This window comes from Abramis brama, assembly GCF_963993115.1.
Source record: "Abramis brama genome assembly, chromosome: 15".
NCBI classification, from domain to species: domain Eukaryota; kingdom Metazoa; phylum Chordata; class Actinopteri; order Cypriniformes; family Leuciscidae; genus Abramis; species Abramis brama.
Window position 1 is genome coordinate 26,804,357 of NC_139977.1, and position 18,725 is coordinate 26,823,081.

Consider the following 18,725-nt stretch of genomic DNA (forward strand, 5'->3'; position numbering starts at 1 on the left):
AAGGTTAACAGGAGATTACTCACAACTTTTATATGTAATGTTGTCTGACGGTCATGAGTTAGTAAAACATTTTAAGAGCTTTATTGAATTCAGTACCACATTCTCAAAGTAATATAATATTACCAAGCTGCAAGTATCTAATTTATTCAGTAAAGTAACAATATATTTGGCAAATGTTTTTATTGATATTACCTGGTCATATGAACCTATTTCTGAGCTCACAACTAAGTAAAGCCCTTTTTAATGCATTACACCACAGTGCTTGTTTGATGTGCCACTCATCCAGGACAAATTATGTTTTAGTGGTAATATGAGGACATCTGCTGGTGCATATGTAAACTTTATGGGTAGGCTACTTCTGAAATAACATGTACAGTACATGAACCCTTTTTTTCAACATCAAGATTCATACATCGAAATGTCATCGCTTCTAACTCTGATTACATGAAAAAAAGGGGAAAATCTTCTTCTTTTGTTTTTTTTAGATATATTATTAATTTCAATGAATTTATTTATTAAAGTTTTTAAACTGTAAATTTATTTTAATACATTTTGCTTTTCATGCACACTTGTTAAATCGTGTGACCTGAAAAGCTAGGCATATGCTTAAAAATCTAGGTGAATAGTTTTATTTTTTCTCTATTAATAATAGAGAATATTTTTAATGACTCTTGTTTTAACCCTTTATTTTCAGCTTTTTCCTTTACAATTTCACAAACCTGAATTTTCCCCTCTCAAATATCCCTGTATGATAATTTTCATTTTTTCAGTCTGTTAAACATCACTTATGTAGAAAGCCAAGAACAATAAAATACAAGAAGAAACCAACATAAAACTTCTTTTAGTTCCGTACCTAGAGGCTATTTTACATGTACAATGAATCATGATGCATAACTGTTGGACTTTGCCCAATGTTGGGTGTTGATCATTAATTGGCACATGTTTGGCAGTAGCCTATCGCTCTTCTAACTCTAGAGGGTGATAGAGCACTGCTATTGGAGACCAGTTACCAGCTTTGAGATTCAAGAAGCTTATTACGGGCTTTTAAAAAGGCCTAAGTATTAATAAACATAATATATACATACAGACCCACAGATATGTATGTAATATTATAAACAAATGTCAAGCTATTATGGATCCTATATTGGGATCTAACGTTAACTACCCATCCCTGATTACTCCACAAGAGTGCAACAACTTTGCCCCGCCCTCAGTCGACACCGATTGGCTAGCCTGTCCTCTCCGAGTTTCGGAAAACCCTGTGATTGGCGCGGTACGTTGTCACTCAATTCAGCGGGGAGTGTTTGTGATCCTGAGAGGAAGTGAATGATTCGCGTTTGCACTTGACGAGGGGAAATCATATTGTTGGGGGAAATTAAGCGTGTATTCACCGAATTTCAGCCGTTAAATGAGATTAAACCGGTGGACGTACATCTTCTGTGACGATATGGTTTAAAAGGATAATCGTTTTTTTGCATTCAGACTTCGTTGCTTTGGATCAACTTGCATTCACAGGAGGTGGAGGAGGACAGACTTTGCTATTGTTCCAGCTTTCACACGAGTGTGTGTGTGTGTTTTCGTGTATGTGTGTATTAAACTGCCCTTTGGCTTTATGGCTACGAATTTTGAACCCATTTATGGACTCTCAGAGGATGAAGTAAGTACAGTTTTTTTCTAAACCATACCATCTTTAAGACACAATGTATGCCTCCTACCATATTAATACTGTATGTTTATAATTTTTCAATACCTGATTTCATTTTTTTTAATGGGGTTTCCAGTGTGACATGATCAGGATCAATTTCAGTAAGCTTAATACAGTTGTTTTATTGTTACAAATATAAATAGGAAGGTTATTAAGTATTTAAATGCCAATTGCCATCAGCTTGTTCTTCTCACTTCTCCATTAGATTAAATGAGATATCTAATGTAACGCTGTCATCAAATCGTAATATCTTACTATTAATACCAAAATACTAGTCTATATTTAAGTGTTCTAAGGCATAATGTGTTTTTTTTTTTATGATTGGCTGCTCACCTGTCAGAAATCAGGGTGTTGTTGCTTTTGGGTGTTGATATTATTGACATTGACACTGTAAATGGCTGACTGATGGATGTCTTTGTTTCCCTGTTTGTAGGAAAGAGTTATTTGTAGCAACACAATAATAGTTTTCCATGATATTGCCTTGAAGAAACCATGTGGGTGAAAAGATGAATGCACGATAATCAAGATTTATCTCTAGTGTCTAGGTGACACCAGTATTACAGTGTTTCTAGTAATGTTACAGCAGATTTTGTAGCAACCACAACACCATGTTGTTTGTCATAACAGGGCCCCGGTGTGACCCCTGAAAATTCAGGTCAACTGTCTTGAGAGTCTGAGGGCCGCCTTAGGAAGCAGGTGTTCGTTCATGATTCATCATTTTAAGTCAAATGCTGTTTCTCTCAACTGGCATACTAGATATGTCATTTAGTTTTTAATGCCGATGGTGATAGTTCAAGGCCACACATTGTTCATAGGTGTAAATATCAGTGAAGTGTTTGTGTAGGCGTTGATATTTGAGTCCAAAGGAGAGACCCGAGTTACTGTACAAGTTGGCAGCTACATATTTAAGTCTGTATCACATTAAATTGGCCAGTCAGCAATTTCTGGAAAGATATGTGACCTGGCATGCAAAGCATACCAGGTTTTTATGTGGAAAAGTACTGAAGTACTTTTAGTCCAAATCCCGAAACTGTAACGTATAAGCAGGGAAAGTTAATTAATAATTTCTGCACAATGGGTCTTGATATGTTTAATGTAAACAAAGAGAGGAATGTTACTAGCTGGATGTTCGTCCGCAGGTTAAACGGTGGATGATCAAAGTTAAGCATTTGTTCAGTGTTTGTGTTTGGGTGTTAAACAGCAGGAGAAAAGACTCAACATCCCCATATTCACTCTCTCAGGAAGTTCTCCTGAGAAAACCTTATAGAAAATAAGATCTGGCCAAAAGTGTAAACTTGATTTTATTTGATTAAAGTCAGCATTAAATGAAAATTCACCTGATCTATTTTCTAAATGCATGTTAATCTTACTGTGAATTATTCATCCAAGCATTTTTTTTTTTGACCTCGTAATTTTTTATTAAAATATAACTCAATGTTGAGGTGAAATGTCATACTTCTCTCTGGTGACTTATGACAGGCTTCTCCAATCATTTCTGCTTAAACCGCTCCTTTCTTACAGTCGACTGCAAACCCGCATTCAGATTTCAGTTATGACAGAAATATATTACTGTTGTATAATAGAATGTATAATGATAACATCAACAAAAACAACAATAATACAGTTTATCTCAACTGATTACCACCGTTTTTCATAATATATTTGTATTAAATCATAAAAAGAAAAATGTATTTCATAGGACTGTATTATTCTTAATTTTAATAAATTATTAATGATAAAAAATTTTTTTAATCTAATCCACAATCAATTCTTACATTTAATTGATTAGACATGCTTTTGATGTTTTTGAAACAAACAAATGGTTTCAAGTTTGTTATAATGAAGCATTTGTTCAAACCAAATAAATTGTTTTCATTCATTTAAAGGCCATTTTAACGGATGATAATAATAATAATAATAATAATAATTGATTGTTTAATATGCCGTATACCAATATACCGTAATATTTTCAGAGACTGTTTCTGTTATCATACCGTGAAAATCTCATACTGTTACTACTGTCTGTCTTACATTTTTTCTACATGGATAAATTCCCTATATTTGTTTTCATAGCCTTCAGTTTTCACATTTTTGTAAGACATTATTGGTTGGGCAGGATGTGGAATGAGAAAAAAAAAAAAAAAGAAGAATACAGAAAACACAATTGGATTTTTATTGGGTGCATGTAAACGTTGCTTTTGTGAACCCCTCCCCCCCCCCCAACAGAAGGGGTATTTTCATTATTCAGTTCAATTCACATTTATTTGTATAGCGCTTTTCACAATACACATCATTTCAAAGCAGCTTTACAGAAAATGCATGAGTCCACATTACAATTTAGAGTGAATGTGATCATCATCACTGAATAGATATTGTAATACTATAAAACACAGAATACTAGCAATCTCGGTATCAGTCATTGGCTGATCACAAGTATTTTCCCTCCAGTAACCCATCATGTTGACATGGTATCCCAGGTTATTGCAAAATACACACAGGCGCACACCACATGCAGACGACATGCATCGCTTCATCAGTATGCGACAAGCATCTATCAAGTTGGCTTGGAGTCAGCCTTGTCAGCGGGTCTGTTTACCACACAACATTTTCTCTGTCCTGTGGGATCCCATCACTCGCTCCCAGAGTTCCTGCTGGGCATGATCGTGCCTTTCTACTCCTATAGACCTCAGTTCCCAAGACACTGTTATTACACAGGAATGACAAGTTCTCCCTTAGGAACAGTCTGGCAATTCCTTTAGACCTTTTATTGACAAAACTCTTGTGGACTTTTAAACTCCCATTGAGGAATACAGGTTTATTAGATAACCATGTGTAGTTTAGGCATGCTCAATGAATTGGTGACAAATATTTATTGTATATATACCATACCATTTAAAAGATTTAAAATGTTTTTGAGATCTCTTATGCTCACCAAGGCTGTGTTTATTTAATCGAAATACAGTAAAACAAGTAGCCTAATATTGTTAAATATTATAAAAATGATTAAAATATCTGTTTTCTTTTTTATATATATATATATATATATATATATATATATATATATATATATATATATATATATATATATATATATATATATATATATATATATATAAAAAAATAGGAAAGCTGAACTTTCAGCATCATTACTCTAGATATCAGTGTCACATGATCCTTCGGAAATCATTCTAATATGCTGATTTGGTGCTCAAACATTTCTTATTATTATTAATGTTGAAAACAGTTGTCCTGCTTAATGTTTTTGTTTTTGTGGAAACGGTGATCATATATATATTTTCAGGATTATTTGATGAATGAAAAGTTCAAAAGAACAGCATTTATTTGAAAAGATATCATAACATTATGTCTTAATTGTCACATAATTTCTATTTCACCCTGCTGCTATTCATGTTTCCAACCAAGTAAACAGAGAAAGTATGTATAAGTTAACATTTAAAGTAAACCAAACATGTTGCATTTCATTTTGGAATTGTAAATTTTTGGTCTATGTTGGTTCTATTTCATTGCACTAGATGTTTTTGAACATACAAATGTTTCTTGTATTAAAATGAAGACATTTAAGAGACATTAAGACACAGTATTATTATATCACAGACAAATGTGTAATGCATACATTGCTTGATAATCATCTGGGAGTGCTCAGTTGAAGAATATTCATGAACAATGTTAATTTACCTTCTGATTAGCACATAGCCAATTAGTTAAGTCTGCTCAGTGACCGTCACATCACATAATTATTATTTTTCATGTGTAAAGGTAGGATGTATGTATACAGTATATTACAGCATACACAAAGCAGAGTAGGTTGTCAAAGAAAAACATTCTTGGAACCATTAAATAATAACAATAATCTGATCATTTGGACCTGTGGATGTGTGTTTTACACACAGGGAGGACACACAAACGTTTACTCGATTACGCACTCACTCGCTGAGCGTCATGAGCGTGGAATGTGATACAGAGACATGCTGTTACATCATCTTCATTAAAAATACATGATCTATAGTTGCAGCTGAATCATGTTTTCTTGATCCGTGTGGCATGCCTCTGTGCTGAGGCCCTAAGACGAAGCTAGAGATCCTGAGAAACCTGAAACTCCACAAAATCTGCCATTTACTACTATTATATATAAAGCTAGTTCCCCTTTTGATAGATGTATTACTTTGTTTATCCCTAAGGGCAAGTATACACCCTATAGTGCTTTTCAACTGTAATTTCTATTTTGATGGCAGCCAGATATCAGAAATTCAGAATTATTTTTAGTTATGTTATTTATATGTAGTCTATGGTAATGATGCTGCCGAAAATCTCTTGTGTGTTTAGGTTGCAGGCAGTGCTTCTCCTTTTAAATGTTTTATTTTCTTGTCAATATTGAATGAGTGTCTCTCTCTCTCTCTCTCTCTCTCTTTCTTAGCCAAGGTCAACATTTTGCATTTTTATTTTTAAAGTATTTCATATTAGTGTATCAATTTGCGTCCACGAATTCTAAGTGCGAAAGAAGCGTGAGAATAGAAAAGCGTTTGAATTTTTAATATTTTGGAACGTGTTGTCAATTTAATGGTGTTTAATGGAATTTTTGAATTTGGAATTCAGGGCATGGAATGAGTTGGATTTGGAAACTGTGTTTAATTCTGTGTGCAGTTCACAGAGTAACTGAGTTGCAGAGTAGGATGAAACAATAGGCAGTAATTAAGCATTCCGCACATAGCAACCGCATGCTTTCTGAAGGTCAGCGATGTAACCGGTCAGATCTTCCACCTCTCTGCCCCGTCGCTATGTTTCCCATAGATCAACCTATAAAGTATGTTGTTTAATGACACTATGAATAAAGGGAATCTTTCACTTGAACTTGCAACCTTGTTATCAAAACCAAATTCCTAAACATTGGACTGCTGCCCACTTCTTACACGTTTAGCTCTGAATGAACCTTGTCTCTCATAGTCTCCAAATAAGGAGTACAAACACAAATAATTAAATGTAGATTTTTACAAGTGTTGTTGCCGAACTCGTTGACTTCGCTAGGGTGTTCTGTGTGGTTTTCACGAGACTGCTATGTGGTTTCTAGGGTGTTCTTGGTGGTTGCTAGGTGTTTGCTAGGTGAGTCTCAACAAGAACTGACTAGTTTATCTGCATATTTTTTTAAATATACACTACTGTTTAAATGCTTGGTGCTCAGCAAAACTTAATAAAAAAGAAATAAATAAATTTATACCTTTATTCAGCATGCATTCAATTGTTTTTTACATTGTTACAAAAAAACTGTTCTTTTTAACTTCCTGTTCATCAAAAAATGTATCACGTTTCCACAAAAATATCAAGCTGCACACTATTTTTCAGCATTGATAATTATAAGAAATGTTTCTTGAGAACAAATCAGCATATTATAGAGTGATTTCTGAAGGATCATGTGACTCTGAAGACTGGAGTAATGATGCTGGAAATTCAGCTTTGCCATCCCAGGAATAAATTACATTTTAAAATATATTAAAATTAAATTGCAATAATATTTCACAGTATTGCCGTTTTTACAGAATTTTTTATCAAATCAAATGCAGCCTTGGTGAGCAGAAGTGACTTCTTTCACAAACATTGACCCCAAACTACTTAACGGTTGTCTGTTTTTTAGCTAATTAAACACGTTTTGTGTGTTTAATTAGCATGGTGATAGCTTGCTGTATTTTAGGGGTGCGTCTCAATCAGCTCCCTAGGACACTGATCAAGGAGTTAGCTATTTTTAGGGCAAAATCCTTAATTGCAAAATCCTACCAGTGCACTGAATCGTTCACTCCCTAAAAAGTCCCAATGCACTGTGAGAATGTTCCCTTAACGGAAGTTCTGAAGTGCGAAACATAAATCATGTGAGCCAGTTCACTACACATAATGACACGCAATAGATGTTTTTTAAAATGCAAACCATTAATTATATTTCAGCATAAACGTACATCGCTAGAGAGGTAATGTTCTAATGTGTTGTGAGCAGGGCCCTCACTGTCCGACTCCTTACCAGTGCCCGAATTTGTGTACATGATATACTGTTTCACGACCTAGGGAGCTGATTGAGACTGTTAGATACATGACTTTATACAGGATTTCCTTAAGATGGTTAATGCATCCCACGACTACTTTGAAGATAGTTTTATAGGTAGGTTTGCATATCGTGCATCACTACTCCTTAATCCCTAGATTGCCCTTGACTTCCTCCATCAACATAAATCTAAGAGATTTTTATGGTGGTTTCATCGTCTGCCAGATGAAAATTGTAGGTGTGTTTGCTTAGAAAAATAGTCAGAACCACCAATTAAAATGTATCATAATTTATATTGTTGTTATTGGCCTGCTGAGCATGCAGGCTTCTCAGTTCCTGTTGTTTGTGGTGTAATCTGACTGATCTTTAAGGGCCACTTAAAAAAATGTATTGCAAAATGAGCATGATGACATGCTTAGAAGCACTTACAGTGAACCTTTCAATAAGACAGACTTGGTTCTGACGAAACCAGGTGCCATAACATTATGAACTGCATTGATATGGAAATGCATCCACTGAACTCAGCAGTCTTGATTATGTAACTGCTGATAAAAGCATCTATACAAATGGTTTGCAAATCTGTGTTTAGACAGGTTAAAAACAGAAGCCCTTTGATAATAACTCGGGGAGCAGGGAGTCGGGTTGGGAATTGTTTGAATTTTAACGATTCTGATTCCGCTTATCGATTCCTAATTTCGAATCCAATAAGGAAAAAAAAAACGTTATCATTCACATTTATTCTAAATCTTATTGCAAAACATTGCATTGTAGCTGAATACTATGAACAAAAACCAAAGAACAATTACACAAGTAACTTTTGCCTATGGATTAAAAATACCATAAAAACAACTAGCCTAACTAATATAAATGTCAAGCATTATTAAAGACAAGTTAACCTTCATCATGTGACACTGAATAACTGCTAAAAATTCAGCTTTGCCATCACAGGAATAAATTAAATTTTTAAATACATTCAAATAGAATTATCACTACAATTTACAATATTACTGTATTTCTTGATAAAATAAATGCAGCCTTGGTGAGCACAAGCGAAATCTTTATTTTAAATTTTTTTAAGATTCATTTTTGGCGTTTTTGCCTTTTATTATGATAGGACAGTTAGTTGACAGGAAGCGAAGTTGGAGAGAGAGAGGGGGACGGGATCGGGAAAGGTCCATGAGCCGGGACTCGAACTCGGGACGCCCGAAGCACAGCTGCGCTATATGTCGGCGCGCTGCCCACGAGGCTATTGGCACCGTCAGCACAAGAAAATTCTTACTTAAACATTAATTCATGAACCAGATGAGTAGATTGCTTACTATAGCTTCTGTTTTATTAGTTCGGCTTCAGAAAACCAAATCTTACCTGTATTGGTGTACAAAGTCTGGCTCTTTTCTGCCTTACACTTAATATGCAAATACATAATCTATCAAACAGACCGACTCTAACTTTGTTCTGTGACTTGACCTATGCTTAGAACCATGTATTAAAGTAAAGGCAGTGATTTGACTGTGAACCGTCAACATTTTATGGCTTCCTCTAGGGAACTGCTAATGTGTTGTGCTGTTGTTTTAAGTGACATTTAAGACAATATTGAATTGCAGTTCTCCCAATGACCCCAGCAGACCAAGGTTTCCCAGTTGAGACCCGATGATATATTACTTGGAAATACCAAACCTGTCATTGAACTAATCGTTGGGTGTGCACAGGAAGCTAGTCGAAGCTTCAGCTCTCTAAGAGGCTCGTGGAATCTTAATCCTAATTATCCGGCTTGACAGCCACAGCCTGAGTAATACTTTCATGCCATCTTACATCAATGTGAAATAAAATCAGCTGCAGCCCTGTGACTTAATTATTATATCAGTCAGGCATGTAAACTATGGTTGTGGCAAAGCCATTCGTCCTTATTTATAGACTTGACATATTGAGCCGGTAAAGTTTTGTTGACGTAGTAAACACCACTTTATTTTGATCGCATGGGTCCTCCTTTGCTAATGTTTCCAGTCAACATATTTATGGAGTTTGTTGTGGCTGACGTAACTTGATGGTGAAACATCTGAGCTGGGAACCAAAAGATTGTAGCCTCAAATCTTCATCAACCTTCGTCTTGAGCAAGACATTTAAGGTCACGTTACTCCAGGGGGACTGTCATCTTAATGACCAAATAGTAATTAGTGGTATTGCTAATACTAATTTTAATTTAAGTGCTTGCTAATCTGGTTAATGTATTCACATTTGGATCAAGTGCAAGTAAAACGTGATTTCCTCTCTTTGCATGCACAAAACTCAGCAAGGATGCATTACATTTATCAAAAGTGACGATAAAGACACTTACAGTGTTACATATTAGCTTTTTGCTGTTTGTTGACACGATAACAGCATTGAACAGTAGCATCCCTTTTCCATAGATATTCATTGGCTTTTTAGCTGTTCCTCGCATCCTCTTCTAGTCCCTCTACAGCAGCCCTGGCCTTCATCGGCAGTAGCGATGAGTTGTCATTTCCACTAGTGGACAAACCCAGCCATCATCCTTGCCCTATCAATTCATCTCAAGAGTGTATAGGTGATTGAATGGATCAAGTAAGAATGGAAGGCATGATAGTAACTTCGTGTCTCGCTTGGCGTTCTGTATCTTCTGATATTTTAACCTCATTTAGAGGATTAAGGGACAGGCAAGGAAATAATCATAATTATAAGCAGAAAATTAATGTTCCAACTCTGACCTGCCGCTTTGAATTTTATCCGAGAGCTTGAGTGGTCTCGAAGGACAAGGTTTTCGGTCAGTTATGATTCACTTGTCAATAGAGGCAATGCTCTGAAGATGTGTTTGTGATCAGTGCATGTAAAAGGAAAACACACATTTGCAATCCTTTCATGCTAGATGCTTACCAAATTATTGTTAACACTTTAGTTTAGGGTCCAATTCTCACTTTTAACTAGTTGCTTATTAGCATGCATATTACTAGGATATTAGTTGTTTAAAGAACATATTAATGCCTCATTCTGCATGAACATATTCACAACCCTTAATCCTACCCAATACCTAAACTTAACAACAACTTTACTTACTATTAATAAGCAGTAATTAGGAGTTTACTGAGGCAAAAGTTGTTGTTAATAGCTAGTTAATAGTGAGAATTGAACCAGCCCTAATCTAAAGTGTGACCGAATTATTTATGATTGCTTTGAAATATAAAATTGATTACTTGTCTTTCAAATTGTTTACTTGTCCGAAAGCTTGGGTCATCCATTGTGATTCCTGTGTAAATACATTTATGTTGATTGGAAAACCTTTTTTGACATTTCTGTTGTCCAGATTTGTTTGTCATCCTTCTTCTAAACTTGAGATCTGAACTGTTAAGGGTGTTTCATAAGCCTGATCGGAGTTGAAGGCTATAGTGCTGTTTTTTTCTTGGCAATTTTATTTGATAAAGGCGTGTCGTAATGCAACAAGTTCTGGCGGTGTGGTTAGGGTGAGGATTAATACTGTACAATATAGACTTGGATTAGGGAGTGTGCTTGTGAAAAAAAAAAAGAAGAGCTTTGTTTGCCTTTATATTATGCAACTGGTCTTAATGTCCTGGAATTTTCTTGATAATAAGTAGTGGTTCTCCACGGATGATGTGAGATGAACAAGGGGTGTATTGTAAAAACTGGTTTGATTTAATTGCAAACCAAAATATTTGTTCTGTCCTAAAAAAAACTTTTAACCATGGTTTACAAATGGAATTTTCTTGATAATAAGTGGTGGTTCTCTACAGATAAATCTAGTCTTTGTTTGCATTTGATTAATAAAAGCACAGCTGCATCAGTCTGGGCCACCCGGTGGGAGGCCGGTAACACCCGTACCTGTCAGAATATAAAGGCTTCTCCAATCTCATCCATACTGTATTCGTTCTGTAATAATTAGGTCATATATGACAGGCAGAATAAATACAAGCTGTCACATGGTTGTTTGCTTCGGCTGCACGAATGATGTCTTGTGATAATGCAGATCGTCAGACAAATAGAAACAGAATTTCAGTCGTGTAGAGAGCAGAAGCGGGTAAAGCAGGAGAAGAGGGCCTTTCTTACCCTCTTACAGTGTGTCTTTTCTGGGCTGGTGAGCTTCAAAAGCAACAGGGCGAATAAGATGCTCGTTGTGTAATTGTGAGCAGCATGAATAGCTATTGAATGCAGGCCGAAGTGATGTTGGAGGCGGGATGCACTTATGCAGAGTGGGAGTCGTGAAATGGTGGTCGTATCGGATCTACTGCTGGAGAGATTTCGAAGGCCAAGCTGTGAAGTTTAGACCACTTTATTCAGTCATAAGACAATAAAACGTTTAAAGCTCCCAGAGGGTTTTATTTCTCACGGACGATGTATCATTAAAACAGATTTGTTTCCGTGTCTATCGATAAACACAAAAGCTTTTTTGGCTGCAGCTTCCTCCTAATTTCTTTAAGATGCTCTTTTTTGTTTTTTTGTTTTTTCCTGTCCTGGACGAGAAGTGAGGTGAAATTAGGACACTCTTATCCCGTCTTAAATTTAGGCCATGGGGCCGTTTTTTTTTCTTGCTTCCAGACTCATACTAGAGGTATTGATTTATTCATGATGGTCTTTTTCTGTGTGTCATGTTTTGCAGAACGAATCTCGTATTCTTCGTGTCAAGGTCATTGCTGGCATTGATCTGGCGAAGAAGGACATCATTGGTGCAAGGTAAGGAAGAACTAAAGGAGGTGTCCAGAGAAACGCTGCACCTGTTCAGTCTTTTCACGCATTCATTAGCAAATGCAAATGTTGGAACCGTCTAAGTGTGTGTGTATGAATGTGTTTGTCTGTATTTCCTCCTTCATTCATGTGGCAGACCAACTGAGCTGCACTCTGTGGGGCTTTCTCTTGAATTAGACAATAGACTTATCCAAACAAATGATCTGTTTGCCAGGAAAGGAGCACAAAGGGAAAATGCTTGGATGATCTCATTTTTGCAATGTTGCAAGTTCTATTTATTTGACTTTAAAGTTCTCAGGTCCTAAAGTCAGAGGTCAGAGAGTGCATTAATAACTGACAATGTGATTTCTGAACTCAACAGTTAACTTTTTGAATCTTGTATGTACCGTGTTTGATGTCAGATGGGCATTAGAATAGATATAAATGTTTATTTATATGTTTTTATTTATTCATTTTATAGGCCATTCACAGCATTTCCTGCCAACTTTGCATTAGGGTTTATAACTTTACCGAACTTATAGCAGTTAAAACCATGATTCCTTATACCAATTTAATAATCAAAAAAAAAAAAAGAATTATTAATATTACTGTATAAATGTTAACAATTAAATTAAAACAAATACAAGAAATTGAAAAAGAAACGGTAAACAAAGATACAAATTAAGTAAATGGTGATTGATGTACTTCGGGTACAGTATCTAAAAGAAGATTTTTTTTTTTAATGTTACAAAACATGAAACGGAACTGCTGAAATGTTGTATTACAATAAGTATATGTATTTTGTAATATAATACAAAATGTTGTACAAAAAAAAGTAAACTACAAAAAAAAACATAGGACCTTCATGCATTTAATAGGCAATCATCACCTATAACTGTTTACATTTATGGCCCCTGAAATGCCTACAATGTAATTTGTCCATGTTTATCGTTTATCAAACTCTATTACTTAGCTAATGAATAACGTGAGCTTAGGGCAGAAAATTATAACACTCACATTTACAGCTTGCAGCCTACAAGACCTGACTTTGGACATTTGTGAAGTTATGGTTATATTGTACCATCAAATTTTAATACATTTGCAGAGCCTAATAAATTTTGTTTTAAAATAAAATTAGCTTTAAACATTGCTAAAATGTCTTAGAAAATGTGCTGTTTTTTTTTTGTCACTTTTCTTGTATTAGGTTCAGTGCAGGTTTAACCTTTGATACCAAACATTTAAATTCTTAGAAGGCTTAACAATTGTCACCTAGTCACAAATCTCTAAGAGTTGAACTTCAACTTCAAAGTGGAGGTGTCTGGTGCTTGGCTCTCTGTAATGTATAATGACACATTGGCTCTAAGTCTATGCCACTTAGATAAATGCACCCTTATCTGCAGTTGTCCGCTATGTTGCATAATAGACTTATTTATTTTTGCTGCTTCGCAGACCAACGTATTTCCTTTTCCTTTTTCCTCTCGCAGTCAGTCACTTCATCTATTTTAAGACAAAGTGCCACAATATTTTATTAGGTTTTTATTTGTGAGGAGCAGTGTTGTATGTTTGAGATTCAGTGTAGTTGCTACTATGAAACTAAAATAGCCAAAAATGGCGTTTACAACATTTAGCTGTATTGTTTGTAATATTCACTACTGTTCAAATGTTTAATTTTCTTAAAAATAAAGTCTTACTGACTCCAAACTTTTGAACGTCAGTGTATATTTGGCCGTGTTTGAACTGCTAGTTTACTAAATCTCACTCTCATACCAGTGTTGCAAAAAATAAATGTTATAATATCCAAGATATAGTGGGTGTTTACTGTCCCAGAGGATGTGAAAGAGAGGGCTCTTACAAACGTTAAAGGTGTAGTATGTAATATTTAATATTGAGTGGTTAAAATGGATACTGTATTATTATACCAAAATGAAAAATATTGGAGAGAGTTGTTGCATGCCCCGTCATCCTCAGACTCGACACTCGTGTTGCCAGATTGAGGAAACGCAACAGGAACAACCACAGTTGACAGTAGAAGGCGAACAAGAGTTAAATTATCTGCGTTTTAATATGCCTCTGGTCATAGAGCTTTTTAGATGGATCCCGAGACTTTTTGGGTTGGATAGAATCTGTGATCACTAACCCAGTTCGTTTGATGGCTTCCATGTCTGCCGTGCGCTGGGGAAATCTGGCAACCTGGGGTGTCGAAAATACTATTGGGTAAACTGGCAGTGGGTGGGATCATGCAGACCAAAACAAAAGCAGACATTCTGACACGGAACGCACATTTCAAAGTAGAATAACTGGCTGTAGCATTCTTTTTCAGAGAAACCTTGGTGAACCTGGTGTGTTTCCTAAATATCTGCAAACATATTATGGTATTTTTATGCTTTAGTACAGTAAACAAAAAAATTACATACAACACCTTTAAAGCTAGGGTAGGCAATGCTTTTCATAAACACTTTTTGTTATACTGGTTGAAAATCTTTTCACATCTTTATAGTAATTAATAAAAAGTTCATTATTATTAATGGTATTTGCTTTGATACATGAGGTAGTTTAATGCCGTCTCTCGTGGTGCTTTGCAGACTCTGCTCTGGTTGTGCACGTTTATGTGTTTTGGTGTGGCTTTGAAGAGCGCTCTGAAGGAAGGGTCTCATGCTTTCAAAGCTAGCTTGCTATTGCTAGCCTCTACGAAACTGCACTACCTACTTAGCTTTAACCTTGGCTAATTATCATCCAAATTGATAATATAATAAAACTATATAATATAACTGGATATTAGCATCTTCTCTTTATGGTGAGTCGGATCGTTCATCTTGGTAACACCACATTATTTCAGCTATTTTCTAATTATGAATATATGGTAACCGTCATGCTGTGGAAACCCTTGAGTGCCCATTTGCCACTGCTGTCACAGTAAATGTGATTATACCATGGTCTGTCTGAATATTAAATTCTGATTGGCTGGAAAGTGTAAAAATGCAGTTTCATGCACAGGTAACTCCAAGTCAGTTTAATCACCGTTAGATATTAATGTGCTGTTTTCATTGAAGCGCACACACACACACGCTGTGCAGTGCACATACAGAAACATTCAGAAGCACACAAAAATCAACGCTGCCCCACGACTTTTATTAATAAAATAGCTTCGCTACTGAGGCGCTACATTATATTTCTCAGTTTAAGTAATTAAACTGACAGCATCGTTTTTAATAGAGACGCTGCACAGACATACACATATCTCTCGCTCTCTCTCTCTCTCTCTGTCTCTCTCTCTCTCGATAATTAATTGAAAGAAACTCTATTCATTAATTCAAATAAATATGTAATTTTACACAGTATCTCTATGTCTGATCCAACGCAAGCAGATGTTTAATGTTATCCTTCTGGTCAAATATTGTGCTGCAAACATCAACAACAGCTTTAAGTTGTCATTGCTGTCAAATGATCATGATATAAGAGGGATAATCCATGGCTAGCTCTGCATTAAAGATTTGAATGCGCTTCACGGAGGCCTCCATGTTGTGCATTAAAATCATTTAATGCACAGATAGCCATGTATTATCCCTTGCATATTCATTGTAGATTAATTAAAACAGGCCATGCCTCTATCAAAAAGGCGACTAGTTCTTTTAACTGAAAGATGTAACTTCCTTTGTCATATTGAGCATTAAGATTTCTACAGTTTTTTTTCTACAAGTGGTCCATCTCCTCATATTATCATCTGTTGTCATCAAAAAAAGTGTTTGAAAAGATTTGTTGAAAAAAAAAAAGCTTCAGACATTTAACACTGATTAATAAATTATACAAATGTAAGAGTAGTAACATTTTATTTAATGTAATACTATACAGAAAATGTTCTTCAAATGCCAGTTTTTGGTTTGAATGAGAAAAGACATTGATGTGTAAAATGGTTTGTATTTATCTCTTTCTCATTCTGCTCTACCAGTTTTCTGTTTCTTTCTGTCTCACACTTGCTCCTGTGGTGTAGACGTCACAGCTCCTTATGTTCTAACTGTGCTGATCTACTGTTGGTTCCATCAGACCTGTCTGCTCCAATCACAGAGTCCTAGAGTGTGTGCATGTGTGTGCATGTCTATGTGTCAGCGTGAGTGTTTGTGTATCCCAAGTTCCTACTGGTCGTAGATATTAGACATTCTAATACGCATTATGGGTATTTCCTCTATGGACAGATTGCTCAACGGCATGAGTGTTTCTGAGTCTGACGTGTTTGGTTCATGAGGATGATGCTACATCTGTGCTAATTAAAGCAAAAGATGTGCAGCTGAGCAAATAAGACGCCACAAGGCACCATCACAGATGTCTCAACGGAAAAAGTGAGGAGGGTTTGATAGAACAAAATCTGACTCCGAACAGAACGTCTCTCTCATTTGACACCTCTTTTGACGAATCATTCATATACTGAATAGTGAAATTAATTTAAAGCCATATCTAACATCTGCACTTAATTTCTGGAAGTCTTTGACCATGCTGGCATCGGCCGCTCAGAGGCTACGTTCAGACTGTTAGTCCAAATCCTTGTTTTGTGCATGTTATAAATAGAAAAACATCTGTTTTGCAAACTCTCTATGTTGCGGCGGTTGTTTTTGCCGTGTACCTACAGCCATTTGCCAGCAGCCATATCACCCTGTAGCCCAAGACTGGTTGCTCACTGAAGCTAAGCAGGGTTGAGCCTGGTTAGTAGTACCTGGATGGAAGACCTCCTGAGAAAACCAGGTTGCTGCTGGAAGAGGTGTTAGTGAGGCCAGCAGGGGGTGCTCACCCTGTGGTCTGTGTGGGTCCTAACACCCCAGTGTAGTGATGGGGACACTGTACTGTCAAAAAGCACCGTCCTTCTGATGAGATGTTAAACCGAGGTCCTGACTCTCTGTGGTCATTAAAAATCCCAGGATGTCCTTTGAAAAAGAGTAGGGGTGTAACCCCGGCATCCTGGCCAAATTTGCCACTTGGCCTCTGTCCATCATGGCCTCCTAATCATCCACATATACTGTACTGATTGGCTTCATCACTGTCTCCTCTCCACCAGTAAGCTGGTGTGTGGTGGGCGTTCTGGCGCAATATGGCTGCCGTTGCATCATCCAGGTGGATGCTGCACATTGGTGGTGGTTGAGGAGATTCCCCCCTTCCATGTAAAGGGCTTTGAGTACCTAGAAAAGCGCTATATAAATGTAATGAATTATTAATTATTATTATTATTATTACCAACGCAACATCATTGCCATAGAAACCAATGCAGATATTCTTGAAATTGAAAGTGTGGTATGGAACACACAAATTGGATCTGAACGGTTCCAATACACAATGTGGACAGTCAATAATTTTAGGGCATTTTCGCACCTGGCTCATTTGGAACTTTTGCTTCGGACCCTGTTGCATTTCTCATAGGCATTTTGTACACTGCAATCGTGCTCGGATCCGCACCAAAACAATTACTCCGAGATCGCCTGAATGAGGTGGTCTCGCCCACTGAAAACGAACTCTGGGGCGGTTCGGTTGAGGTGAGAAAGCAATCCAACCCAATGGACCAACGGACCAAGTGCCATCATAATTCATAATGGGGAATGTGTTATATAAAGAGCAGTAGTGTCTGATTATGTGAGATTTTGTGATTGAAAACCAAAGAGCATCTCTTTATTTGTGCTGCGTGTGGAAGGCAAGATGGATTCATTGAAATATCAGGAAATCCTAGGAGAGAACGGCATGCCGTCAGTGAGGAAGCTGAAGCTTGGGCATCATTGGACCTTCCAACAGGACAATGATCCCCAAGCATACCTCAAATTCCACCAAGGCTGGTTGCAGAAGTAGTCCTGGAAGATTCTACAGTGGCCATCAGTCACCTGACTTAAACCCCATAGAAAATCTCTGGTGGGATTTGAAGAAGGTGGTTGCAGCACACAAATCCAAGAATATTACTGAACTGGAGGCCATTGTTTTGAGGAATGGGCTAAGATTCCTCAGAAACGTTGCCAGAAGCTGGTGTCTGGTTATACATCTCGTTTGCAGCAGGTCATAACAGCAAAAGGGTGTTCTACTAAGTACTAAAGATGCTTGCCATGAAGGGGTTGAATAATTTTGAGACTGCAGAAGTCATAATAAGCCTGCGGAGCGAAAATGTTCTGCATCATCCATCAAGGATTGACAGAGGAACATAAACAGGTGAAATTTGACCAATTAAGAGGATGTTTTACTCACATGTGTCTTGCTCAAACACATTTTGGTACGCTTTGAAATGTTGCCTTTTGAAAGTGAACTGAACCAAGAAGAAAA

General features: G+C 36.5%; 1 protein-coding gene across 12 annotated transcripts in view; it reads left to right on the plus strand.

Moving 5' to 3' along the window:
* The first annotated feature begins 1,287 nt into the window (after positions 1-1,287).
* Positions 1,288-18,725, plus strand: part of nedd4l (NEDD4 like E3 ubiquitin protein ligase) — a 74,045-nt gene continuing 56,607 nt past the window's right edge. For 11 of the 12 annotated variants that reach the window (XM_084136125.1, XM_084136126.1, XM_084136127.1 and 8 more), the window contains exons 1-2: positions 1,293-1,657; positions 12,376-12,449. In XM_084136125.1, the coding sequence (XP_083992251.1) occupies positions 1,613-1,657; positions 12,376-12,449 (119 nt within the window). In that variant the 5' untranslated portion in view covers positions 1,293-1,612. Of the gene's footprint in view, positions 1,658-12,375; positions 12,450-18,725 lie in introns of all 12 variants that reach the window. The other variant, XM_084136136.1, reaches the window with a different exon arrangement.